At 36.5% G+C, this 27,941-nt stretch overlaps 2 protein-coding genes and 1 long non-coding RNA gene across 5 annotated transcripts; 2 read left to right on the top strand and 1 right to left on the bottom strand.

The window, feature by feature from the left end:
• Positions 1–8,398: 8,398 nt before the first annotated feature.
• On the top strand, positions 8,399–10,442 carry LOC110865797 (reactive oxygen species modulator 1). The gene is made up of 4 exons (XM_022115120.2): positions 8,399–8,484; positions 8,731–8,846; positions 9,380–9,417; positions 10,087–10,442. Exons 2-4 carry the CDS (start codon positions 8,774–8,776, stop codon positions 10,198–10,200), a joined length of 225 nt encoding a protein of 74 aa, XP_021970812.1. The 5' UTR covers positions 8,399–8,484; positions 8,731–8,773; the 3' UTR covers positions 10,201–10,442.
• A 4,372-nt stretch (positions 10,443–14,814) lies between these two features.
• LOC110865798 (pentatricopeptide repeat-containing protein At5g01110) lies at positions 14,815–18,709 on the top strand. 3 transcript variants are annotated; one of them, XR_002550972.2, is made up of 3 exons: positions 14,815–16,968; positions 17,441–17,494; positions 18,017–18,709. XR_002550972.2 is itself a non-coding variant. In XM_022115121.2 (2 exons), the coding sequence occupies exons 1-2, from the start codon at positions 14,883–14,885 to the stop codon at positions 16,857–16,859; spliced, it is 1,863 nt and encodes a 620-aa protein (XP_021970813.1). In that variant the 5' UTR covers positions 14,815–14,882; the 3' UTR covers positions 16,860–17,134. The 3 variants fall into 3 exon arrangements, 1 of the variants encoding a protein (XP_021970813.1); XR_002550973.2 differs by lacking the exon at positions 17,441–17,494; XM_022115121.2 differs by lacking the exons at positions 17,441–17,494; positions 18,017–18,709 and having other exon boundaries at positions 14,815–16,141; positions 16,256–17,134.
• LOC110865799 lies at positions 18,095–19,743 on the bottom strand. The gene is made up of 2 exons (XR_004861150.1): positions 19,538–19,743; positions 18,095–18,966 (listed from the first exon to the last, which is right to left on the bottom strand). It is a non-coding gene; the product is annotated as an uncharacterized LOC110865799 (long non-coding RNA).
• Between the last annotated feature and the right edge of the window lie 8,198 nt (positions 19,744–27,941).

The following is a 27,941-nucleotide window of genomic DNA, read 5'->3' as shown; positions in this document are numbered from 1 at the left end:
GCAGATGTTACAAATGAGCTCTGGAATCTTTTTCAACCATTTCTCCACCAACAACAGATGGCTGAGCAGCAGCATGAAAAACATGCTCAAGAGCTCAGAGAAGCAATGGAGTCTAGTTTCAAAACCACACAAGCAGACATCAAGGCTCTAAAAACACATCTGTTGGCAACCATTGGCACTGCTCCTCCAACAGTTCTTTATATTGATGAAATCCCCTCAGATAATGCCAAAAGGGGGGAGAAAATTAAGGAGTGGATAAAGAAAGGAATTGATAATGGGGTGTATCTTGATCCAGAAAAGGATGCAATGCTCAGAAACATTCGTTTGCCAGATGGTAGCAAAAAGGTTGATGTTACCCAGAATGCACTTGATGATGGTGTCATAAGTGTAAAAAGGGATAGAGCGGCAAAGGATTTATCAAGGTGGAATGAGGAGAAAAGAGCTTTCATGGAGCTGAATGCGCAGGGTTGCTCTGGTGAAAAGGATGATCAAAATCCTGTTTGAAAAAGAAATCTTACTAGAAAAGTAAGGAAACCCAAGTCCACACCATCCAGTCTTCCAAAGCATACTTCGAAACCACTGTCCAAAAGCCACCAACATCAAACCTCCACCCAAACAGCTGTTGCAACTTCTGTTATACCAATATCTGCTGGTACTTCAGTTGTTTCAACATCTGCTCTCACTTCAACACACACCACTTCAACACACACCACTTCTACTACCTTATCACCACCAAAAACAACATCTCCACCGTCACTTCCTACCATAAAGCAGAAGACAGCAGATGTTAAAACATCTGTTGTAATGACAACAGTAGTTGAAACACCAGTTGTTTCAACAGCTGTTTGTCAGTCACAAACCACTGCCACTGTTCCATCCAAAACATCATCTTCCTCTCCTAAAATAAAAAGGAGAAGGGTTATCATACCAGATGATGATTCTCCATCACCACCACCAACAACTTCAAAATCCCAAGCACTTGTCACAATTCCAAAACCCATTCCTCTCTCTTCGGCTCAAATTTACAAGCCCTTACCTCCTGCAGGTGTCCAATTTCCTCTTGAACTCATAACAGTCAGAGAAGAAATTAAGTCCTTTTACTATGAGGATGACCCTGCTAAAAGGAGTTTGCCATCAGTTAAAGGATATCCAAGACCAAATAATATTGAAGAATATTTGAAAGTCAAAGCTAAACAAGCAGAGGATATCTCAAAAGGAAATGCTCAAGGAAAATCTGATAGAGAAATTCAGCAGAATTACCAATTCTTGCTTACACAAGTCAGGTCCTTAGAATAATTTGCAAAGAATGTATGTCAACAAATTTCAGAAAGAGCAGATGAAACTCTTAGAAAAGACTACAATGAAAACATCATGGTAACCAAGAAATACAAGGGGGAGAAACACATGTACAAAAACTGGACCATTCCTGAGCTTGAAAGTGAAGCAGCCAGGATTCAAGAAATGATCAAAAATAAGGTCAAGCAGACTCCTCCTGAAAAATTCAAACAGCTTGAAGCTGACAAAGCCTTAGAGTTGAAGAGAATGAAAGAGGAGCTGATAGTTGCTGAATATGGGTCAAGGAATTCTGTGTCAAAGTGGGGAGAAGCTAGGGTCAGGGCCACCTATAAAAGGTTGGAGGAACTTAGGAAGAAAGATCCGACAGCTCCACAAAAGCCTGACTACTCCAAAGCAGAGAAAGACCACCAAAACTGCAAGTCAAAAGAACCACTGCTCCTACTGGCGCTGCCATCTACAAAAGAAGAAGTCAAAAATAGTTGGATGCTGAAACAACTCAAGAGTTAATTGCTGGTGATGACCTTGTGAAAGAAGGCATAAAAAGAATGATTGAAGAAACTCTTGAGTTGGACCAATCTGCAAGTACTGCTCAGCCAGTCATGAATAGGCCAGCATCACCAAACACCTCATCAAATAAAAATCTCCCAAGAAACCCACCAGGCTCGAAAGTACTAAAGTGGAAAACTGATAAACAGACCCACATACTGACAGTGTTCAAGTCTAGTGGAGAAGTGAAGAAATTAACAAGGGAACAAGCTCTTGGCCAGAGTCTTGAAGATTTGCAGGATCTCCTTGATCTTCCACTTAGTAGGGATGATGATGATACATATGCCTTAACCTTTGAATTACACCTCAAAGGGCAAATAAGGGAACTGCTGATGAGGCAATAAAGATCTATAATAATGAAGAGTTTTTGGCATTATCTGTTCCAGAATAAGCAGATGTTTAGTTGCAAGTCTCTCCCCTTGGAAGTGGTTTCAACATCTGCTGACCTCCTATCTGCTGATCATACAAACTGCTGACCTACAACTGCTGATCAAGTCAAAGTCTGATTGAAGAACTAAAGCTCTGCTGCTCAATCTACTGCCATGGTTCTAGCACTGCTGATCATGAAAAGTACTGCTGGGTTCATAACAGTGGAAAGATGCAGCAGCAGTTTATGTTTGTTTTATGTATTAAAATGTAATATCAGTAGTTAGCATAGCAGTGTTTGTATAGATCAGAGGTTAGAGTTTGTTAGGAGGTTAGATGTCACTTTCATGGTGACGTCAGCTTAGATGCTCAGTGGTGTGCAAGTGCCTATAAATAGAACAGTACTCTGTACTGTTCTGTTTAGCTCATTCACCATCTTCTTCCTGCACGAACAAACACTGAGCTCAGGCTGAGGGGGAGTTTGCATATCATACATGCATTGTAATCAAAGTTTGAAATAAATTTAATCATTTGATTCTGTGTTGAAAATATATGATTGAAAGCATTTCTTCTGTTTGATTGTGAAAAGTTTGCTTCCATTTAATTTCCGCTGCACAACTCACTCATAATTCCATCTTAATTCAAACACAAATCACAATCAATCTAAACTCAGATCCTAACAAGTATGCTAAGTGAACATACAAGGTAGAAATGTAAAACAATGTGTCCATATGCTACGAGAACATATGCAACAGAAATGCAATGTAAAACAATGTACTAAGTATGCACTAAATGGACATACATAGCATAAAATGTAATGTAATGTAAAATAACGTACTAAGTATGCACTAAATGGACATACATAGCATAAAGTGGAATGTAAAACAATGTACTAAGTATGCACTAAACGGACATATTTAGCAAAAACATAATGAAATCATGTACTATATGTGTACTAATGAACATAACAAGCATATGATATGAAAACATGAAAGCACGAAAGTAACAAGTAGGCACATGTGTTTCACCCCCAAAACGTTTGAAAAACAGTAAAAAGAGAGGTCTATGTACTCACTTGAGGGTGCTTAGAAGTCTTGAATAACAACCAAGCAAAGATAGAGGGATCACGGAAATCAAACGACACCTAATATAGGTAACTAAGTTAATAATCGGACCTAAATCAGAAGATCGGAGAGGATGAGGTTTCATAAACCAAATGAGTATTGGAACTCATGTGATATGGTTTAACAAAGCCTACATACTAAAACGAAACCTATCCTAAGTGCTTATGACCCGTTACGACCCGTTTAGGTAGCTTATGCTACTTTAACGCGTCATTCGCGTAAAACGCGTTTGGACCGCCTAAATAGTCCTATGACAAGTAAAATATGCCTTAACATGTCTAATAATGTTTCCTAATCAATTTAGATGTCAAAATTTATGTTACATATGCTTAAAATGAATTTGGCGTAAAAAGGGCATTTTGGTCATTTTTCCTACGGCATATAATTTCCTATCATACAACTAAGTAGACTAAGTGACCATAAAGTATAACCTCGGAAGGTTATTCTTATGCAACTATGGTCACAAAATGTATTTGATCGAATCCTAATGATTGAACAAACGGGTTGGGTTCGAAAGTCTAAGCGGTTGATTAGATCGCTTATCTTACGACCCTATATAAGCATTAAACCTAAAGTGACGAGCTAAACATGTTAAAACATGTTTAACGAGGTTTGAAAACAAGTTTGGTATCAAAACAAAGGGTCTTGATACCTAAAAGTAGTTTGGCTGCAAAATACGCAAGAATACGCATTTTGACCGAAACTACGACTCGTCACTACGCCTAAATAACGTGGTAATCAGTAAGTATAGTCACAAAGGACTATGACCATCGTGATTACGCTCACGTTACAAAGTTCAAACGAACTTTGTGTTGACCATTGACTGGTCAAAGCTGAAAGTCAAACACTTGTTTGACTTTCACGATTAAAATGCGTAAAAGAACGAAAGAATACTTACAACGGGTCCAAGAAATGGAGGTTTGATCTAATTATTCTCAGGTATGAAGTGTATAACTTCAACTTAGAGAACAAAATCAGATCAAAGGTGAGTTTGCAAATGAAATGGAAGGGGTATATATAGATTTCGGAGAACCGTTATGATCGTTTCTCGCAAATCGTGCTTTGATCTTAACCTTACAAGTGGGCACATGGTTTTCAAAACCATGGGAATACATAAAACCATCAAATTCCAGCACATAGAGTGCAAAACCTTGGGTTAAAACCATCAAAACCTCAAAAATGGACCAAGTTCAATGTATCTGTCAGAAATTTCAAAAATGGTCCCTACACTTGTAAAACTTGGTTTTTGGCACTTTTAAGCCCCGTTAACCCCATTTAAAGGCTCTAAAATAAAGTTAAAGTATAGGGAACTTGAAATGTGCTCAAAAGTATCTCGGATGTCGGTACGTTTGGTCGTACGGTTGCGTTGTTCGGTTAATTACGACGGAAATCGTAACGAATGCAAAAACGATCCAAATTACGCGACGAATTAAATTTTATCATGCCAATCACTAAAATAAAATATTTTAATGATTACAAAAATTTTTGGATGTCCAGATGTATTCAGAACGTAAGATATGCGCGAAAATGCAAACTTATGCACTTTTTGACGCTTTTAGTCCCTGAAAGACAAAAAAAATTATTTTAGCACACTGAACCCCTCAAAGCCTATTTCTAAGCTATGTAAAGGATATTTTAGGGTATGTTTAACTTATGGTCATGTTCCGGATTGTCCGTTACAGTACGAATCGGCATACTTTCGTAGTTTGTCGAAATTAGTCCCTGTAAGCGAATAAACTTGATTTCGACATACCAAACCTTCCAAATCTTATTTCAAAGTTATGTAACGGTTATTTAAGGTATATTAAGCCTATGTCACTGTTCCGGAGTGTTTGTTGCGTTAAGCTAATTACGTTTACGCATTAGTTCGCGTATAACTCCCTAGAAAGCGATTTAGAGCTCGTAATCGAACAAAATTTGATATGTGAAAATGACTCACATATTTATACAAATCCCAAGTATGAAATACAATATTTCATTAGTTTGGTATTTGTTTGATGGCCGTGGAGGCACAGGTGTCACACTATACTCCTTTATTATTGAAGTGTTTCTTCCGAAATCATGTTTAGGCCCGCTGCGCAGCCGCGTAGGGTCTTTGTTCAAGATGTTTTTGGGATAAGGTTGTGGTATGGTCCTGTGCGCCTGTGCAAGGTTTTTGGGACCATACCCCTTCAACACACAATCAAACAATGAGCTGAAAAAGTAAAAGTGGACACATGATGTACGAGGAAAACCCTTGATCAATCTAGATCTCCGGCATAAAACCTCGGGAGCTGACAATCGTCGGCTGGCTTGTTCTTCTTATTGCTTGAATATTCAGGATACAGTGCAGGATATAGCTCAGATCGCCACTAAGTGTTACAATGATTGCTAGTGTGGAGTGTTAGTGCGTAAATGTAAGAAAGAACTGTGCGAGTTCGAGAGCTGTAGTGTAGTGTGTGACCTAGAGATCTGGCTATCCATTTATATAGTTACAAAAAAATAAACAAACTCTCCTAAAAACTTGGGGTGCTCCGGAATATTCCTTTTGGAACGTTGGTGACCTAGTCTTCCGGCTTCAACGTCCACTTCTCAACCAAATGGAGCGAGTCTTCAAGAGAATGAGTCCTCGTTAACGTTATGATCTTGCAGCCATAACCTGCAAGCGAATTGTTAGCAACTACCAGGATACTGCATCAGGATGTTACCAATATCCTGGTCCGGTATCCTGATCGTAAACAGCTATTATATATTCAAGATATAATTCATGATATGGGCTCAGAATTCCACCCACAACAATACTCTGTTTTTCAACAAATGTGAACAACACAGTATCAATGATATTGAGCTGATCTTTTACGTCAAATTGATTCTTAAATCGATTGACTGACCTATGCTCTGATACCAATTGTTAGGATCTGAGTTTAATTGTTTGTGTTTGTTTTATAAGATGATTAATGAAAGAAGATAATACGATGAAATAATTGCAGCGGAAATGAAGAAAACTTTATAACACAAACAATGGAAGAACAACTTTCATCATAAATACTTTTAGTCGAATGATTGTATTACATAATGATTCAATCACGTATGCATGAATTGCTATCTCCCCTTCAGCCTGAGATCACAAGTGATTGTTCGTACAAAATGCAAGTGTGTGTGAAGTGATCTAATAGAACAGTACAGGCAATGTCTATTTATAGTACAATCCTAACCACTGTGGCATCTTGGCTGACGTCATCGAGACAGTGACATCTAACAACATTAACAACCTCTAAACACTGCTACATTAATAAAGTACTGATTACAAGACACTGTTGATGCTAACCTCTGATGAGCTCAACCTTTGATGAAGCTTTAGCAAACTTTTAGTAAAGGTCGATCAGTCCTTTGACTTCCAGCAAACCTTTGACTTCTTCAGTGGTTTAGTCTTCAACAGTTCTTTATAATCCAGCAGTGCTTAGTGTTGAGCAGTTTGAAGCAGCAATTGTTAGATATCTTGCCATTGAAGGGAGTAGAATTCAAAGCACTGTTTATTCTGGATCAGTTGTTGCAGAACAGTTTTTTGCTTTGTATCACCTGTTCTCAAGGAAGGTTTCACATTAGCCAACAAACAACTTATTAGTATTTGGCACATCAATTCTTTGTAGCGTTAAATGGAGTTAGGTTAATGAGGTGATGTAGGTTGACATCTTAACAGTATTGCTTCGTTGCTGTATTCGAAGAAAGCCCTAGGTTCTGTTCTAGGTGGTTCCGGCTGGCTTGGTTTTTTTCCCTGTTCCACCTTTTTTGAAGGTTTTTTGTTTGTACTTTAGATCTCTTGTCATCTTTCTTCTTTTTTGGCAGTGGCTCAACAAAGTCATCATCGTCAGAACTTTCTTCCACAACCCTTCTTTTTTTTGTTTTTGTTCACATTTTTCAATGGTGATATGGGATCTTCAAAGTCATCATTAGACTCTATTTCTACAAAATCGCATGCTATCAGACAGAAATCTGATAAAATCGCATGTATTCTTTAACCATTTAACAAAACTCACTAATCTGATAAAATCGCATGAATGAGTTATGAATTCACATGTATCAGTTAACCATTACCAAAACTACCTAATCTTATAAATCGCATGCTTCAGACAAAAAACCTTTATAAAATCACATGTATCATTTAATCATATACCAAAACTAATTAATCATATAAAATCGCATGGATGATTTATAAATTCACATGTACAAGCTAACCACTACCAAAACTACATAATGATATAAAATCGCATGCCTTAGACCAAAATAACTTTATAAAATCGCATGCATCAGACAAAAAACCTTAACAAACAAAGCTATTCGTATAAAATCGCATTTGTCATTCAAAACCCTTACAAAACCCTCTATAATATCGCACATGTATCAGCTAACCACTACCAAAACTACCTAATCATACAAAACCTCATAAAAAAACCTTACCAGACAAAAACCCAAACAAAATCGTAGTTAACAACAATACGTAATCTTATAAAACCATAGGTTTCAGACAAAAACCTTACTAAACAAAGCTAACTATACAAATCACATATGTCATTCAAAACAACTGTAAACCCCATTATAAAATCGCATATGTCATTCAATACGTGGATTCATCTTCTTTGACTGTGGTCTATCTTTGTTGCCCTTGCTCCGTTTCTCAAAACTCATCAATCTTCGTTGAATCGCACCGGTAAGTAGAATGGAACTTGGGGGAAGAAGAATGCAATGTTTTGAATTTGGGTTTACGATATGATTGTGAGTATTCTTTGCTGATTATCAGGGGTTTTGATTTCGCAATGGACGATTTTAACCTTGGCGGTTTCATATAAATATTTTAATTTGATTAATTTAATGACATAAATTAGTTAAGCACGGGGTTTAAATGAGATGATCTGACGGTTGTGGTTATAGTGTACGTAATGTACGATTAGGCCTATTGACGATAACCGGCCTCTAAAAAAGAATTATTATTAGTATATTTAAAGTTAAAGCATGCGTTGTTTTTTTAAAGGAATTTCTTGGATAACAATGCATATAATATCACTAATTAGGAATGGATTTTAAAAAATCGGGGTTGAGTGTAAATAAGAGGAAAAAAAAGAAAAGAAAAAGAGAACACCACCATCCATCAAAGTAGTTGTGTTGTGAAAGTTAAGTGCATGTTTGGGATTCCTTTTAAAAAGGACTTTTGGAGGCTTTTTGACTTATTAACTTCTAAAAAGTTAGAAGGAATACCAAACACTTTTTTGGAAAAGTCCTTTTATGCCTTTGGAAAAGTCCTTTTATGCCTTAAAAGCTTAAAAGAAAGGAGAAGTTGAGAAGTTAGAAATTCTAACTTCTCACTTTTGAGAAGGACTTTTGATAAGTTATAGGTTAAAAAGGAATCCCAAACACCCCCTAAACCTAAGTAACCCTTGTTCTCCTCCACCGCAGAAAGAGAGAGAATGGCAAAAGATAGCTGTCTAGCCAGAGTAACCGCCGGAGTCGCCGTCGGCGGTGCTGTTGGAGGCGCCGTCGGTAAGTTCATTCATCCTTCCGATTGTATGATGAATTAGTTTCAAGGCCCCTTTTTAAATGTTCATCGGTGAATACTTTTGATGCACCCTTGTTATTTGATCTACAAACTCAATTTAATCTAAGCTGCAGTAAGAAGAAGATGAAGAACCCTATTTATTTATTTATTATATGCCCTATAAACTGGAGCAAGAACCCTATTAGACCGACCCCTCTAATTTGTATGTACACTAAATTTGCTACTTGTGGGATGGAATTCTTTGGGTCACTAAACCTTTGGCATTAATGTTTGCTCCCCATCATAACCCTCAAGGCGTAACCAGAGCCAAAAAAGGCTCAATAATAGGAAAGATGAAAAGTATATGTATGTATGTATGTATGTATGTATGTATGATAGGCACAATCCTCTTGCAATACTGCTTTTTTTAGCTTACTCCTTGCTATGTTTTACTTCACTAATCACAACTTTCAAATCAGTCTATTCTATGAACTGGTTAAATGTTTGAATTATTAATCAGAGTTTTTTTATCTAATAGGTGCTGTATATGGAACTTATGAGGCTGTTAAGTTCAAGGTATGATCTTATATTGTTCCCAAAGCTTCTAGGTTATAAAGTCGATTATTTTTATTAGTATTCTTATTAACTCGCGTTTTCCTACTACTTTTGGATTTTTGTCAAATGGTAGTTGCACAATAACCATCATTAGCATCGACTGTTCACTTTTGGCTTTTATTCATGTGAAACGTGTTACTGCAAATTATATGGAGTTTGTTAAAATGTAAAACAGGTCCAGCACCATGCCCAACTTTTTTAAACAAGAAAGGCCTTTCTTTTTTCTTGAAATAAAAGATGCATGTTATAAATGTATAACCTGATGCAGTGTACGGTTTTGTGTAACGTATATTCATTCATAAGCCTCCAAAAGTTAGTTTATGTTGAACATTCTGCAGTGGCGCGGCTTTGGGGGGGGGGGGTCTGGTGGACTCCCCGAACTTTTCGCTCAGTAGTGTTATATATGGAACTTTTCGCCACTGACATTCTGAGTTCGATTATAAAGAGTGCAGCCAACTCTCTAAAATACTTTGTACCTTTTGCTTTAATTTTAACACACAAGACTAATATGTCTCCCTTAAATCACTAAAGCAGTATGTTTCACAGTATTGCGTGGTTTTCGCAGTTTTCTATTTAAAAAGTGGTTCTCTGTATATTTATTTATTTATATATTTTATAATGAAAATGTAGGTTCCTGGACTTATGAAGATCAGATATATTGGACAAACAACACTTGGTAGTGCTGCAATTTTTGGTCTTTTTCTTGGTGCTGGGAGCTTGATACACTGTGGGAAGTCCTACTGAGAGGGAGAGTTGCTTGGATATTTAAAACAATAAAAAGTAAGCTTAGGTAAATTTGGTTACTTGTTTTTTTATGTTTTTGTTTGGGAAGCAGAATGACCTGCAATTGTGGTGCAGTCATCTCATTTTATATTTGGTTTGTGCTACTCTTTGCCTGTTTCTTTGTTATTTTAAACTTTCATGCATGAGGTTGAAGCTCTCATTTATTGCCATGACCAAAAAATGTACTTTATTTTTTGATGGAATTGCATGTTTTGGCTTTAGGTGTCAACCTTGACCCGCTAACTCAGTCGCACATAAGATTGTGTAATCCACTTATCTAAACGAGTCAAACGGGGGTAGATGAGGTGTAATGAAGTTGAAAACAGGTTGTAACAACAAACGAACATATCTAGTAAAATCTTACTCATAGTGGTGAAAACAGGTTCTAATAAATGAGTTGAGGTTTGCCTTCTACATTACCTATATATTTAAAGGCCATGCCAGGGAATGGTGTAAGGTAGCTGTCTGGCACTTCTTCATTGGCCGTGGCCTTTTTTTAATTTTTACTTTTAAACCTTTAATTTCGTTAATATACGTCTTTAGCCTCTCTAATATTAAAAAGCTTTCTTTTTGTTGGTTAATTTTGTGTAAATACGTGTTTAGTCTATATGCTTCAAGTTTGGTAGGATACATGTCTAGTCCCTTCACAAAAGGCCATGGCTGGGAATAATGCCAGGCAGCTCATTGGTCGTGGCCTTTTTTGTTTAAATATTGTGTTTTACTTTTAAACCTTTAACTTTGCAAATATACGGCTTTAGCCCTTTTATTGTAAAAAAAGAACTTTTTTTATTGGTTATATTTGTGTAAATGTGTGTTTAGTCCTTTTGCTTTAACTTTGTTAGTATATATATGTTTAGTCTCTCTACTTTTATTCCTTTTAGTATTTCATTTTTTAGCCTTTTTCGCTTGTTACCATGGCGAATCAACCTGGGCAAATAGTGACTGTCTGCTATTAGTGGACAAAAATTGCTACTCTTGGACTTTAATAAAGTTACTCTACAATTCCTAAACTTAGTTAAAAAAAAATTCTTTGACGACCGTATTCTTATCTACGTATCGATGTAATTTTTATTGAGATTGTGTTATGAGTAGTATGTACAAGTATCCGAAACACAGACGTATATGTTATCAAACTGAGAAATATTCGCTGGCGGGGCATAAACCTCGTTGTATTTTTTTATTCTTGAACTTGAAACTTAACATGTTTTAATTAAACATTGTCACCACCTAATTTATTAAACCAACATAAGCTTTCTCATTCTCTCTCAAATGTATTAAGAAATAGAGTAAATTACAAGTTTTATCCTTTATGCTAACACCCTTTTTCAAGCGGTATCCTTCGGCGCTAAAGTTGACGAGCTTTGTACTCAACGTTATAAAATCCTGCACGTTATGTCCTTTTAGCCCTAACCCAGTTAGATTTTTTGGTTAAGTATGGTAATGTGTCTTGCACATGAGGACATTCTTGTCATTTCACCTTCTCGGCTATTGTGTAAAGGACTTTTATTAAGGGGCTATTTTATACAAAAGTAAAAAAATAAAAGGGTTATATAAACTCTCTCCCCCTCTCTCTAATCTCAAATTCCCTTTTCTCTCTCTAACGTAATTTGAAAGTACATCTCTCTCTTCTCACTCTCGAAAATCCAGTGGTGGGGAGGGGTTGGTGGGTTGATGGCGGCTGTGGGGCGACGTCGGGACGTCGGGTGGTGGGTGTTTATGGGGAGACGTTGGGTGGTGGGTGAAGGGTGGATGTTGTGTTGGGTTAGGGACGGCGGTGGTTGTGGGAGGTGGGTTAGGGACGGTGGTTGTGGGAGGTAGGTTGATGGCGGGTGGCTGTGGGAGGTGGGTGGGTGATGGGTGGCTGAGGTGGTGGGTGAAGGTGGGTTAGTGGCGGTTTGTGATGGTTCGTCTTCACTGGTTTTGATTATATTCACTGGTTTGTGATGGTTCCATTAGGAAAATATATTCGAAAAGTTTAAAGAAAAGATTATGGGAAAACATCGGCCCATGTCTAGAATCATCTGGTTTCGATTGTCATTACTGGCGGTAATGGTTCATCAAGCTCATGTTCCTGAATTCGACCTAGAGATAGCTAAATAGATTGCAAGCGGTAATGGAGCGTTTATTGGGAGTTTGTGTCATTCTGATTCATCAAACCATCCTCGATTCTTCAAGTGATATCCAAATAGATTGCAAGTGCTTTGATCGTAGTTCAATTAGGTGGTGTTAGGGGCGGTTGGTTTTGGGGGTTTTAGGTTATTGAGTTGATTTGGAGATGGTGGGAGGTGGTGGTGATGGTGGAGGGTGTTGGTGATGGTGGAGGGTGTTGGTGATGGTGGTTGTAGATGATGAAGGGTGGTGGTGGTGGTGGTGGAGGAAGAGGGTGGGTAGTGGTAATGGTGGTTGTTGATTTCTAAATCATTTTGTGTTTTTTAAATGAAATTAAATAACTAGGGTAAAAAGACTAAAATATCCATGGGTGACTAGATTTAACCAAAAAAAATTAACTGGGTTAGGCTCAAAAGGACATAACGTGCAAGATTTCAAAACATTGTACAAAACTCGTCAATTTTTGCATCAAAGGACACCGCCAGAAGAAGGATACATAGATAAAGGTTAAAACTTGTAATTAACTTAAGAAATAAAACAAACATTAATAGCACCTCCAAACTGATTGCACGATTTGGACACCATGGACACCGCCATCTGAGCTCCATTTGGACACCATTAGACACCGCCATCTAAGCATCGGCGTCCGTTTCTCTTTTTCTATTTCCCCTTTGTTCTCTACTTACATACTTTTCCAACTAAAGTTCGAAATGCTGGACATATCTTTGTCCCCTTTCTCTCTCATTTTTAGAAACCTAACATCTACATGGTTTTCAAGGTGTGTCTAAACCTCCAATTGAAGGCGCTCTAGCACGTATTCACAAATCCATAAAAGAAACAAATGCACATGGTTTTCACTCATTCCTCGTGTGCTATTTGTTCTTCAATGAAAATGGTTGTCCTCATGAACATAGTGTATCTACAAGTCTTAACCCTTGTGTAGAAGCAAGCTTCTCATAACCATCAAAACTTATTAGTTAAACCATTTTTGCCATTTTAATAAAGAATTTACCAAGCCATGTTTTTATTCAACTTTGATTTTGTGGAAATTTTTTTTTTACAGCAACAAACCTAACTCACTTTCGTAGGAATCACGGTTGCATTTAACGTATGCAACAAGCCCTTTTAAACCTTCCGAAAGCTTGGGAGGACGAGTAGGTCTCGTGAGGGTTATATAAAGAACACACCCACAAAGTTCATTTAACTACTAAACAAAGTACAAAAAGAAAATTAAAAAAACAAAATAACTAAAAAAAATATACAACAACAAAACACATACCTTGCCTCATCTTTGAAAGCGTTCGTTCGGGTCAACCGATGGGTATGGCTGGTAGGGCTACTCGGTAAGAGCCGACATCATCTAGTTAAAATCGTCAAGGGGCCCCCTTCGGCAGGTTGCGATAGTGGCATCGAAATGAAACTAGAAGCGAAGCCAATGAGGAGAAGGTTGAGAACGCTTAGTGACTTAACAGGTATCCACCGAGAGTGTCTATTTCGATAAAACTCTTGCAATTCTTTATCTACAACCAACAACAATTGTGTCTTCGATTGACCTTTAGACTGCAACTACGCGCGTCTCTGTCGTTCCTTTTTCCAACTACTCTCCATATCTTGCATAAGGTGAAAAACATGAACTTTGGTCTAGATTCTCGGTGCTTATTAAGATGCCCTCCCTCCCTGCTCTCTTCTTCCTCTGGTCCGACCACGCAGCCGCTCCCAACCAGCCGAAACAAATGAAGTACGTAACCGAACCCTAGTCTCGGTCATTATTTTACAAAGTAACTCAATAATAGTTACATGGAGTAAAATGCATGGATAGTCCCTGTGGTTTGTCAAAATAACACCTTTAGTCTCCAACTTTTGAAAATTACACTCATGCTCCCTGTGGTTTGCTCGGTGGTTACTCGGATAGTCCCTAAAGTGGATGGATGTTAGTTTTCTCTGTTAAGTGAAAGTTAATGACTAAAATGCCCTTATCATTCACCACCCCCAATTAAAACATATGGGTCCCACTTTTTACCCATCTCACCACCCCCTCCCTTTTCTTTCTCTCCTTTCTCGTTCATCAGAATCCCACCACCACCATAAAACCCCTCAATTGTTAGGAGGTTGGAGGTGGTGGTGGAATTCTGGTGAACAGAGAGGATAGAAATAAAAGGGAAGGGGTGGTGGGGTGGATAAAAAGTGGGACACATATGCTTCAATTGGGGGGTGGTGAATGATAAGGACATTTTAGTCAATTTACATCCACTTAACAGAGAAAACTAACCTCCATCCACTCTAGGGATTCTCTGAGTAATAACCGAGCAAACCACGGAGAGCATGTGTGTAATTTTCAAATGTTGGGAACTAAAGGTGTTATTTTGACAAACCATAAAAACTATCGGTGCATTTTACTCTAGTTACGTGTGTACTCCGACCCGTAATAACATACATACTCGTAAGGAAGCCCCAAACTAATAAAGTGGAAAGATTTGGAAGCCAACAACAAACAGTTTTTCCATTTGATTTTCAACCCACCCCCCGTTCTCTTGATGGCAACTTATCTTCCAAAACCCCTCTCCACATTTAACATTCTGAAAGAGGGTAAGCTAACCCCTTCTTCATGTCGCCATAATTTACAACTGCCTCAACAATTCGTTGCCTCTCATCATCCCAAATTTAAGCATTCATTGCTCTCCTTGAGCGCCTCGGTTCACGAACTCACCGGGAACCGGAGGCCCTCCGATGCCCAGTCTTTATTGCTTAGAATGATTCGGAAAAGCGGCGTTTCCCGGACCCAGATTGTAGACTCTTTGATATCCACATGTGGCTCCACTCCTCTTGTCTTTGATTTGTTGATTCGAACATATGTGCAATCTAGGAAGCTAAGGGAAGGTGTCGAGGTTTTTAAGGTTGTTAGAAGCAGGGGGATTTCTGTTCCGATAAACGCCTGCAATAGTCTTCTTGGTGGCCTTGTGAAAATCGGGTGGGTAGATTTCGCCTGGGAGGTATACCATGAGACGCTTTCAAGTGGAGTTCAAATGAACAATTATACCATGAATATCATGGTTAACACGATATGTAAAGAGCACAAGTTTGATGAAGTCAAGACTTTCTTGATGGGATTTCAGGCCAAGGGTGTTTCACCTGACATTGTGACGTATAACACGTTAATCAGTGCTTATTCTGGTGTGGGCCTTGTTGATGAAGCTTTTCAACTTATGGATGCTATGCGAAGTAATGGGCTGGAACCAGGGCTATACGCGTATAATGCTGTTTTGAAAGGTGTGTGTAGGAATAGGAGTTTTGAAAGAGCCAAAGAGATTGTTAAAGAAATGTTTCGTATCGGGTTGACTCCGGATGTTGCTACCTACAACACCTTGTTAGTTGAATGCTGTAGAAAACACCATGTATTGGAAGCCGAAAGTGTTTATAATGAAATGTTGCAGAAAAACATTGTTCCGGATTTTGTTACTTACAGCTCCCTTATTGGGTTGTTTTCAAGAAGCACCAACCTTGATCGCGCTTTAGCTTACTTCAAGGACATGAAAAGTATTGGTTTGGTACCCGATAATGTTATTTATACGATTTTAATCGATGCGTTTTGCAAACATGGTGTGATCTCGGAGGCAATGAAGATGCGCAATGAAATGGTGGATCGTGGGTGTGTTTTGGATGTGGTGACATACAATACTCTTTTGAACGGGTTATGCAAAAATAAAATGATCCAGGAAGCGGATAAACTTTTTTATGAGATGACCGAAAGAGGCATACATCCAGACTTTTACACGTTCACGACACTGATTAATGGGTATGTCAAGGGAGGAAACATGAATAAAGCTGTAACTTTATTTGAATCAATGAGACAAAGGAATTTAAAACCAGATGTTGTAACGTATAATGTTTTGATTGACGGGTTCTGCAGGGACGGTGATATGGAAAAAGCTAAAGATTTATGGAACAATATGATATCCAAAAGTATTTTTCCTAATCATATTACATACAGCATTTTAATTAACGGGTTTTGTACCAAGGGTCGTGTAGTAGAGGCGTTGAGGATTTGGGATGAGATGATTGGTAACGGGATTAAACCGACAATTGTGACGTGTAACACCATTATTAAGGGATACTGTAGGTCTGGATTACCTGTAGATGCAGCTAAATTCTTTGATAGAATGGCTTCTAGTGGTATCACTCCTGATAATATTACGTTTAACACTCTTATACACGGGTTTTTGATGGAAGATCAAATGGACCAGGCTTTTGACATGGTCAACAAAATGGAAAGTCAAGGGTTGTCGCCCAATGTTGTTACATATAATGTGATTCTTAATGGGTTCTGTAAACAGGGGAGGATGAATGAAGCGGATATGATTTACGGGAAGATGATCGGAAAGGGTTTAGATCCTGACAGAAGTACGTTTATATCGCTGATAAATGGTCATGTGTCACAAGAGAACATGAAGGAAGCGTTTCGGTATCATGATCAAATGCTGCAGAGGGGATTTGTGCCTGATGATAAATTTTGATTTATGTCAGGGTGGTTTACCGTGTAAGTTGACAGCACAATGTCCAAGCCTCTTGGATGAATCCTTACCGTTTAATTGCTGAATAGCAGTTGAAGGTCTCAACAAAGAGGTACCTTTTTAGTTTGAGGTCAAAGAAACTAATTTGAACTTCAATTTTACTCAAAATATAAGTTGGGCAGGTTGAGTTAGTTGATTAAAATGATTCAGATGGTGTTAAGCGTTAAATATACATTTTGCGACGTTCGACCTATTTGACTCGTTTCTTTAATTACCAATATTTGATGTTCGTCCGACCCATTTGACCCTTGTTGTTTATTGCTATATTTGATTTTACACGCTTGACCCGTCCATAAGTAAATTGGTTTAAATTGCACTTATACCAATAAAATTAGCCTCACAGGCAATGTGCAGCTTGTTCTTTAGAATTTATTGAGGAATTTTTAAAATTAGAATTTATTGAGGAATTTTTAAAATATATACTTTTGAAGTTGTTTTCAGAATTGACGTTATAGTTTTTCTTCGTTATCATTTTCTGCAAACTGCAAGAATCGTCGTTATTAACAAAAGATTTTCCCTTGCAGTAAAAGGTACACTTCTGTGCTTTGATTATAAGCAGAAACAGTCTCAACAAAGAGGTACCTTTTTTTTTTTGTTGAAAAAGCTGTACTTTTATAATCGGCCTGTTTGGTTAAATTTTTTACATTTTTTTGTTAATAATTACCGTCTTATGATTACAAAAATGACTTTTTAAGTGTTAATTGACTTATTTGATTAAAAAGATGTAGGTGTGTTAAGTATTGATTTGAAAATAAATTTTTGACCCATTTAACCCATGTCTTTTATACCAATGTTTAATTTTCGACTCATTTGACACTTTTTTTGTTTACACATTTGGTGTAAATTGACACATACAAATCTTGGTTAAGAAATGCGCGATGCGGTGATGGAAAAGCATCGGATTTTGGGATCAAAACGCATCGTAGTACCTTGCACCAGTTGGCCTTACAAGCTAATGTGCAACTTGTTCTTTATAATTTATGGAGGGTTTTTTTAAAGTTATTGTTAAATTCGACATAATGATTTGTTTTTGTGATCATTTCCTGGAAACTTGAAGAATCATGGTTTCTAACAAAAGCTTTTTCCTTGCATCTTTGCAGAGGCCAAACCCAACCTGTATTTGAATTCATTGAACAATGCAAAAACATTATACAAATGCCAGTGTTTCCAGTTACAAGTATTAATAAATCTGTTGCAGATAACACTATTGCATCCAGAACTTTAAGCATATCATTCAGATGTCCCTAGCTACTTGCTACATGTTGCCAAAATGACAATAGTCCAGTTTTGATCATTTCTCTCGCCAGAACAATCCAATACTGAAGAAAACAATCAAGTTTTCCAGCATCAACAAACACAAAAGTCTTTTGCTAAACATAAACAGGCAATTATAAATCTCAATCTAGCAAAATCGAGCATTTTAATCTTATTCTTGGACTCTTGGGCGCCTGATGCAGTTATGTGGAATTTGTTCCTAAAAGAACGCATTGATCCGATCCTCCGCCCACCTCCCTGAAATTGGGATAGTTAGTTGTTTGAAAACAGTAACCTAAATGCTAAATAACTAGACCTGGCATTAGAATGGGTTCGGGTCGGGACGGGTTCGGGTCAAAAAAGTGGGCTTCTTCAGGTAATACTGGTGCTGTTGTTGAAGAAGGTCAACAAAGACTGCCATTAGAACTACGTAAACTGTCGAAATTTATAACACTAAAATAATCATTCATCCAGGGTATGTACCTTCATATTCTAAAATCAACATTATCTTTTTCTAAATATATAACTGAAACATTAATGCAAATGCAAATTCAAAATACAGACGGAATCATACAAGTTTCAGAACTCTTGTTATTTACACAAAAAATAAAGAGATATCAGTTTACATATGCATATGTTAGTATGGTATGATTCTAACACCCAATTCCTTTTGAGCAAACTGGATTAGATTTTCAATCTCGCACTCATCGACATATCCGTTTCCGTTCTTGTCAGCAGACTTGATTCCAGCCCTGCCTTTCAAGCCGGAAAACCAACCTCCGGTGGCCTTAACAATCTGCCGGAGCTCCAATTTTATATAACTTAATTAAAAATCAAAACTTGCTATCATAATACTAAAGAGCAGAAACCATATGAGATCAGATCAAAAAAATTTCCCCAAAATTAAGGTGATTCACATATAAATATTAATCAAAATCAAATACAACAAAACTAGTAAAAGATTAACAAACAGATCCAAAACTGAATTAAATAAATTAAATCTAATCACACCCATGTAAGCAAATGTCTATATTCATAACTGATTTGTATTAATTTAAAATTAAAAAAAAAAAAACAAATCCCATCTTATAAATCAGAGATGAAGAACAACACCCAGAAACAAATGCATCAGATTTTAACATCTTTCAACAAAATCAAAACAAATTGACAAGAATCATGGCAAACCCATTTCGAACAAATGATTCACTTTTCTAACAAAACAGGTTAGATAATAGTATTTGCTTTCGTAATCTTAGTGATACCTGTCAATGTGTATTGCATGTTCTTCAATTGTTCGATTAACACGCAGAAAACATCAAGTTCAACTCTAATTTGGTACAAAAGAAGCAAAGATTAGGGTTTTGAACCTGTGTCTGATTCGATGCGAAGAAATCGTTGATGTAGACCGAGAGATTAACGAGCGAAGAAGGATTTCTTGAAGGAGAGGTTGAAGATTGAAGATGATGTATTGATGTTGTTCATCCGTGGTTTTGTTGTGTTTCAACCCTAATGACCCGTTCTAATTTTTCAACCCAATTGGACCCGTAAATGAAACTTTTTATACTTTTAAAATAACCCAGATTGACCCTCTTAATTAATATTATTCACCCAAGTTAACCCATTGTCAATTATTAAAAACCCATACTGACCCATATTATGCCATATTTAGTAAATATTAATTAATATATATGACTTTTTGTTTCCTAGCCTGCGTAGTTTGTGTGAGGGGGGTTCTTGTGTTTTGCTCGTAGAAACTGCAAGAATTACGCTGCTGGAACAAAGTGAGGAGGATACAAGTGACTGGACTGGAGGGTAGGTCGTGATCAAAAGAGGGCATATATATACATATACATATACTTTCGTCTCTAGGTACTAGGAAAAACCAAAGACTAGCTGTAACCATGCAAAAACGTTTCAGATACATGCTTCTTCGACTGTCTAGAAATTTGATGTCTTAGGGTGCATCACTGGCAAATTGATACTCCTGTTCCATACCAGGGAGGGTACATTTTTGTTTTAGGTGTGGCTTTGGGGCTTAGGTTTGCCTGTCTTCTTATATATATGTTTATAGGTTGTTTCTGATATCATATCTTTTTGGGTAAAGGGTTACCCCGGTGAATCTATTATAAACCGCAAATAAGTACAAGTAGTGAGGATGAATTCCACACTAGTTCATATACAGGACATGCCCCATATATGTAAGCCAACAATCATAAAAGAACCTATGACATCACATCAAACCTAGCCTACTACACATCATGCAAAGATATCTAGCAGACAAAACAATACATAACCAAAATCTTCAACCTCCATCATCGAAGATGAAGTTGCCACGAACCGGCAGCCCCTTTAGACGAACCAAAGACAAACTAACCATTGGAGATCTTTGTGGAAGAGGTGCTTGCCCCTGTACTAGAAGTCGAAGGATATGTACCCGAATCTTTGGTTTCATCATAGACAACTTCAACCCCGTCCTCATCTAAATCCACATGAACCTGTCTACCCCCTTTATTTCTATCTTGAGTTGAAACACCCCGTCTCCCAACACACTCGAGAGCAGAAAACGGATTATGAGTTTGAATTTTATGGGAAGTAGAAACCTGCTGAGAAGTAGCGGCCTTTTTCTTCCTATCCACCGGTCTGTATTCAAATTTAGGCTTCTGGTTATTAACTTGAAAGTCATTCTTCTTTGCACTCTTCTTAACCGGAACTTCAGTAAAACCATCCTCATCTACTATTGGCCTGTTAATAGGAGTTTTGGATGTTGAGCCAATACGTGTAGGACATTCCTCAGAGTCATGCCCAAACACACAGTAGTGAGTACATCTCGGAGGTTCCCATTCATACTCCACCCGAATAGTCTCGGTAACATATTTGTTTCCATCCAATTCAGGAATAGCCATGGTTACAGTGCCTTTCAAATCCTGATCAGCTGATATTTCAATGAGAGCCCTAGCATAGCTGCTCCGTCCCCAAGCCTCATTACACATATCAACAATATACGAATCCAGCCGCACAGGAGACGCACACACACACTCATCTGATGTTCTAGGTATTTGTCTACTGTGTGTTTTGGTGCCGAGGGTCTATTTGGAAGTAGCCTTTTCATCCTTAGGGATTAGAGATAAGGATTGCCGACATCATACCCTCCCTAGACCCTACCAATAGCTTTGCTATTTATAGGATATACTGGGCTTGGTTGTTTTTCCGAATATAAATGTAGCTTTCCCCGTCTAGTACAAAACTTAAAATATATTGAGAAACCTAGAGTACCATATATTTATACTTCTATCTATATCTATATATATACTTTATATAATAAAAGAAGATATTCAGGATGCTTGTCACCATTCTATGTTATCTACATTTTAGTTTTCTCACCTATCTTTCCTACTTAATTATGGATAATTATTATGTAGTTATCGATAGTTATTATACTCATTAACCTGTGAATTTAGTATAAAACCAATTATGGATTTTTTAAATAAATTAAAAACTTATATTTAAGCTTCCAAATATCATCAAATTCAAAATTATGTTCGTTAAAATATTATAAAAAGGAAGAATAATGACAGTCAATGAGTGATTTCTAAAAAAAATGAAATGTTTGATGTGGTTCGATGGTTTGAATAGTAAAAATTTTTATAATTATAATTTTAGTTGAATTAGCTGCGTTATATTATATGTAAAGGAGTAAGTACATTTCAGTTGAATTTACATCTTTTATTTACATTAAAAAAGTTAATAAAAAGTTGAAAAAATGTTTTCAAAATTAACTTTAATATAAAACATAAAAAGTTGATACCCACTTGAAAAATGTTTTCAAAATCAACTTTAATATAAATTAAAACTATCACATCAAAGTCCATTTTAAAGACATCTTGACGACTGAATGCGTTAACAAATAACATTATATTATATTCAACTCATACATGATTTTTTTCAACATGCGTAATGTGGCAACCCATACTCTCGATCCCAATCATCGAGAGATGAGTATTTTAGTATTATTATTATTATTATTATTATTATTATTATTATTATTATTATTATTAATATTGTTATTAGAATAAATTACAAGTTTTGTCCTTTATTTTTGTCCCAAATTTCAGGCGCTGTCCTTTACCTTTAAAATTGATGAGTTTTGTCCTTAACGTTTCAAAACCCTGCACGTTATGTCCTTTAGGGCAAACCCAGTTAATTTTTTTGTTAAATCTGATCATGTGCAAGGCACATGAGGGCTTGCACATGAGGGCATTCTTGTCCTTTGACCTTTCGAAGAGGGTAGTTTGTAAATAACTTTTATTAAAGGGCCATTTTGTATAACTTAAAAACAAAACATTATATAAACAAACTCTCTCTCTCTTCTCTCTCTAATCTCTAATCTGAAACCCTCTTTCTATGTCTTCTCTCTCTCAAACAATAGATGCAAGTGGTTGAGGTGGGTTAGGTGCGGTGGTGAGGTGAAGGCACATCGGTGGTGGTGGGTTAGGTACAGGGTGGGTGAAGGTGCGGCGCGTTAGGTACGGCGGTGGTGGTGGGTTAGGTGCGGTGGTGAAGGCACGACAGTGGTGGTGGGTTAGGTGCGGTGGTGAAGGCACGACGGTGGTGGTGGGTTAGGTACAGGGTGGGTGAAGGTGCGGCGGTGAAAGACAGCTCGATCACTGTTTCTCTCTTTACTCTATCTCTAAAACATACAGTAGTGATGAAAATGACGAATCTGGTTCTAATATGATGAATAAACCTGTTTCTTTTCTTGATTTGTTTGCTCAATTTTGCTTCTAGATAATGGGGATGATGGAACCAGTAAAAAAGGTAGTGAAGAAGGTGGGAATTTAGGGCACCATAATTGTGATTCAGGTTATTGATTTTTTTTCATATATATGGATAAAAACGGTAGAGGATAGTGAAGCTAGAGAAAGAGGTGTTGATATTTGCGGAGGTAGTGGTTGGTGGGGGCGGCTGGGGGCGGCTGGGGGTAGTGGTGGTGACGGTGCAGGCAGGGGTTGACGGTGGTCGGTGGGGGTAGACTAATGAGAGATGGGGGTATAGAGAGAGAGGGAGGTGATTAATTTTTTTTATTTAATTTTTTTATTAATATATTTTTAAGTAAATGGGTAAAAAGACTAATATACCCTTATGTAATCAGATTTAACAAAAAAAAATTAACTGGGTTTGCCCTAAAGGACATAACATGCAGGATTTTGAAACGTTAAGGACAAAACTCATCAATTTTAAAGGTAAATGACAACGTCTGAAATTTGAGACAAACATAAAGGACAAAACTTGTAATTTACTCTTATTATTGTTATTGTTATTGTTATTGTTATTGTCACTGTCACTGTCACTGTCATTGTCATTGTCATATCATTATCATTATCATTATCATTATCATTATCATTATTACGATGATTATGATGATTATGATTATGATTATGATTATGATTATGATTATGATTATTATTATTATTATTAAATAATAACACGCGACGAGAGAAACACACTATTTAACTGATAACCCGAATCAAACACATTTAAAATAATTAGTGGCTAGATCTTGGATAATCGCACGCCTCGCGGTAATACTCCGCATGTGGAATTTGAGGGTGTGACACGCAATATATGGATTTCATAAAAACATAATTTCTTTATATTATTAAATAAAACATTACATTTATTCCAACAATCTAATACACCAGATTCTAACCTACTATATAGTTGTGACAACTGCCAAATTTGCATGTATCCGTACAATTAATTAATATTGATTAGTGCTTAATGACTGTGCTGAATTACAATTAATGACTTAAACTGCTTTCTGATTTCTGTATCATACATACATGTGCATCACATATTACATACTGTCACATCATTTCACATACAGACTTTAGTGACACAAATGATGCACAAAGCACGGTTAGCACAGTTAGCGGATAAATCAGAAAAATGCTGACGATGTTCAGTACATAGACAGACAGTGTTTTGAGACCCAGTATGAGCCGGAGACCCAGTTCTACACTAGTATGGAGTGTAGGGAAGTAAGGACCATAAAACTGCTTCACTAGGTGATAGTTTAAGTGCCGGAAAGTGCCTAAAACCCACTTAAAGTGCAGAATTCTGCATATTTCAGCAAAATTCAGCATTTTAACAAGCTAATTACAATAAAAAATATGACTAAATGGTCCTGAATGCTTTCCTAAGTGTCGGGAATTAAAAGTGTCATAAAAGGGTACTTAAAAAGCACTAAACAGAATAGTTTGACACTTTAACGAAACGGTATCTAACCGAACAACCGGACATTACCCGAAACACCAAAATTATACTAGAAGCATTGTTTTAATATTTCTAAGCTAGTTATGATCCCGAACATCATAACACCCCACTAAAAATATCTAGTAAATAACACTTGCAACTAACACTTGAAATGGAACCTTAATCTAACTATATGGTTCAATTTTACACTTAACCCTCCCATGCTAGTAATCGGTTCAAGGTCCCACCATAATCTTCCATGATCTTGCAAGATACTATATAATCTTCTCTAGATATTGCTTAAATCTTCCTAGATTTGTTTAGATCTTTGTAATGTACTTACAAAACACATAAACCAATGGATAAAGCTACAAGATGGATATAAGAGACCATGATTTCTTCATCATCTTCACAACACAAAAACTCCCTCTTCCTCCCTCTAAAGCTTACGGCCCAACATCCCTTACCACTTTCCATGCATTCCAAGGTGATCTAGTGGTGTAAGGAGCTAAGTTAGGAAGCTTGGAGCTTTCGGAAGTTGAAGGACCTTCACCGTTTGCTTTTATCCACCATCTTTGTCACCTTCATCTTCAAGAGTTCATCCCTAGCCATAGAGCTAGTAGTAAGACTCTCATACCTTTGTTACTTCTAATTTTGAGTGGTTAAAAGATGAAATAGTTTGATTTTCTTGATGAACACTAAAAGAACATAAACATGAATCTTGAACATAAGCTTAACATATGATGAAATAGTGATGAAACTATGTTGTTTAGTGTATGAATGATACTTGCTTGTTATTTACTTGAGATTATGATGTTGATCATCATAAGGAGCTTGCTAGATTGTGATTAAACACATGATCTAGCAAGTGAGAGGATGATTATGTGAAGAAACAAGATGATCATCCTCATGTGTTAAGCATGAACTTGAATAATAAGATGATTTGTTGAAAAATAATAAACAAAGTAAGCTAGTAATCTTATGAATCTAAGATTTATGAGTGGTTTTCCAAAAGAACAAAGTTCAAAATGTGATTTTTAGAAGATCTTGATGCTTACTTAAATATACTCTATTTTTGGTGATAAAATAAGTATAAGAGGACATTGTTTACAAGAAAAATTTAAAAGAATGATTTTTGGAAAAATCATCTAACAAGTTGTGAACACTCAAATCTTTCAAGAATGAGATTTTTAAAGAAATAAACACACTTTAAAGAGTAGCTAAGTCTACTAAAAACATTACCAAGTTACTACAAGTTTTTGTGAAAGGTCAAGTTCATGTTGTTATGTAAATTAAATAGTTTTTGCACTCGGTAAGTGTAAGTTGTTTAGGGATTGATTGCTGATTGTTTGTGATGATTTTTGAAAAGAAAATGATATGCTTAAATAGCATGGACACCTCCATTTTTAGGGGAAACTATGGCAAAATTTTCTAAAAATATAAACACTTAAAGAAATATTTTCTAACAAATATTTACTAGTGTATTTTAACGATGGTTTTCAATATAAACTTTGTCATAATTTTTGTAACAAAAGTACAAATATTAGAGGTTGGTTTTATAAATAAAAATGGGTAAATATATATTTAGAATATATTAAGACACTTGTGTGAATATTTATATACTTTGTGAAATAGTTATATTATTTTAGGGTAAAATAATATAACTTAACATAATACCAAGAAATTACAATCCAAAATAATACCAAAAGTCACAAGGAATAAATATATAAGTTACACACATGATATTGTGGAACCGAACGATTGAACGTAACTTACAAATATTCCGGAAAATACCGTTATAAATATATTTTTAGTAAATAATATTTTGGATACGAAGGAAATGAGAGTATGATTTTTGTTATTATTACAAGTATATCATATTTTCGACAAAGAGAAAATATATTATTTTTGGAAGTAAAAATATATTTTGCTAGGGTATTTAGAAGATATATGATTTTTGGGAAAAATATATATTTTCGGGAGATACAGTATTTTTGGACAAGATAAGTTTATATATATTTTCTAAGTAAGATTTGAAAATACATTGTTTTGGGAATATATTGGATATTTATTTAGAAAATACGTACGCACTGGAATACGACGCCAACACATGGAAAGATATACCAATACAAGAATACGGATATACATGTATAAGATACCCCCATCCTTGTGAAGGAAATACGTGAGAAGTATTGTTACAAAATATTGTTTAACAATTATTCCAAAATCAAATGTAATTTAAAGTTAAAATAATCATTATTTTAACAAATAATTATAACTTGGAATAATATTGAAGACATGAAGTAAACGTAATTCAAAAATGTAAATACTAAGGCAAGGCAAGGCCCGTTCGTCTAATAGACGTTAGAACATTGTAGGTAGTCGTGGTTGTTGAGGAGATTTGAGTTACGAGTACCGAAGACGCAATACTATGAGTTCATGTCCCCCTTTTCTTTAAACTGTTTTGTTTATTAATTTCAGGGGTGAAATACATGTTACAATTATTACAAACGTTTTATACATGGTATGGTTAGCTAAGGAGGGTTACTGCTAGATCATGTGAATGGGTAGGGCAATTAAGGCCATCAATCCTCGTTGTAGGACCGAGGGGCATGAGTGATAGATCTATTTGGGTGTAGCGAGTCCCACCTGTGAGTCCGTCGAGTGGACCATGTGGTGACTATGTCTTACAACCGGAGGCCTGGTGCAAGTCTGCTAGGTTTGTGTCTTCCTGCATCACTTCACACATATCAATGGCCTTGCAAACCATTGGTGATCTCTTTTTCCTTATTGCTACATACCAGGGACTTACATACATACTTACAACGTTTCAAAGGTTTATACATACACACAAACGAACACATGAACTCGCTCAACTTTTGTTGATGTTTTTCAAACTACATGTATTTCAGGGAAATTGTAAAGTGGATCTGGCGGGCATTGGAAGTTTTTATGCTGCGTTAAGAATAAAGATGTCATCCATGGTCTTTGAGTTTGGTTAGTGTGTCTTATTCCTGGACGAGACACGTCTTCCAAACCTTGGTGTTATTCAATATCTTTGGACGAGTCCTTAATGAACTCATAAACAATTTGTACGATTTGTAAAACTTGAATTTGAAGTCTACGTTTTAAAACGATGTTGTTATGTTTTAAACTTATTTAATGGATGACAAACCTATGGTTTTATCATATAGTTGATGTTAGGATTGAATGCAATGATATTAAGAAAGTCACTCATAATCACGCTTCCGCCAAAGTCAGGGTGTGACAGCTTGGTATCAGAGCTTCGATCATAGCGAACTAGGATTCTTTCTCGAGTCTAGACTACGATCATTAGTGTCACACCCCGATTTCCACACGTTTCACCGGTGGGCCCGGTGGGGGATTACCGTGACGTAGTTGGCAACAATATAGTCAAACCACACAATATTTAAATGCACAGCGGAAGCATAAAGATAGATACATTTCAACCATTCAATGTAATATCCAAGTATCACAAATAGTCGAAATAATCCACAG

The sequence above is a fragment of the Helianthus annuus genome, chromosome 6 (assembly GCF_002127325.2).
Source record: "Helianthus annuus cultivar XRQ/B chromosome 6, HanXRQr2.0-SUNRISE, whole genome shotgun sequence".
Taxonomy (NCBI): Eukaryota; Viridiplantae; Streptophyta; class Magnoliopsida; order Asterales; family Asteraceae; genus Helianthus; species Helianthus annuus.
The sequence above is the reverse complement of the archived record's forward strand: the minus strand, read 5'-3'. Positions and strand labels throughout refer to the sequence as shown.

What these genes read in the sequence shown, in the direction of transcription:
- LOC110865797 (XM_022115120.2), top strand. Translation starts at nt 8,774, where the DNA reads ATGGCAAAAGATAGCTGTCTAGCCAGAGTAACCGCCGGAGTCGCCGTC. An exon ending in TGCTGTTGGAGGCGCCGTCG is followed by an intron (nt 8,847 to 9,379) that starts GTAAGTTCATTC and finishes TTTATCTAATAG; the next exon opens with GTGCTGTATATGGAACTTAT. An exon ending in ATGAGGCTGTTAAGTTCAAG is followed by an intron (nt 9,418 to 10,086) that starts GTATGATCTTAT and finishes ATGAAAATGTAG; the next exon opens with GTTCCTGGACTTATGAAGAT.
- LOC110865798 (XM_022115121.2), top strand. Translation starts at nt 14,883, where the DNA reads ATGGCAACTTATCTTCCAAAACCCCTCTCCACATTTAACATTCTGAAA. An exon ending in TTCACGACACTGATTAATGG is followed by an intron (nt 16,142 to 16,255) that starts GTATGTCAAGGG and finishes CGGGTTCTGCAG; the next exon opens with GGACGGTGATATGGAAAAAG.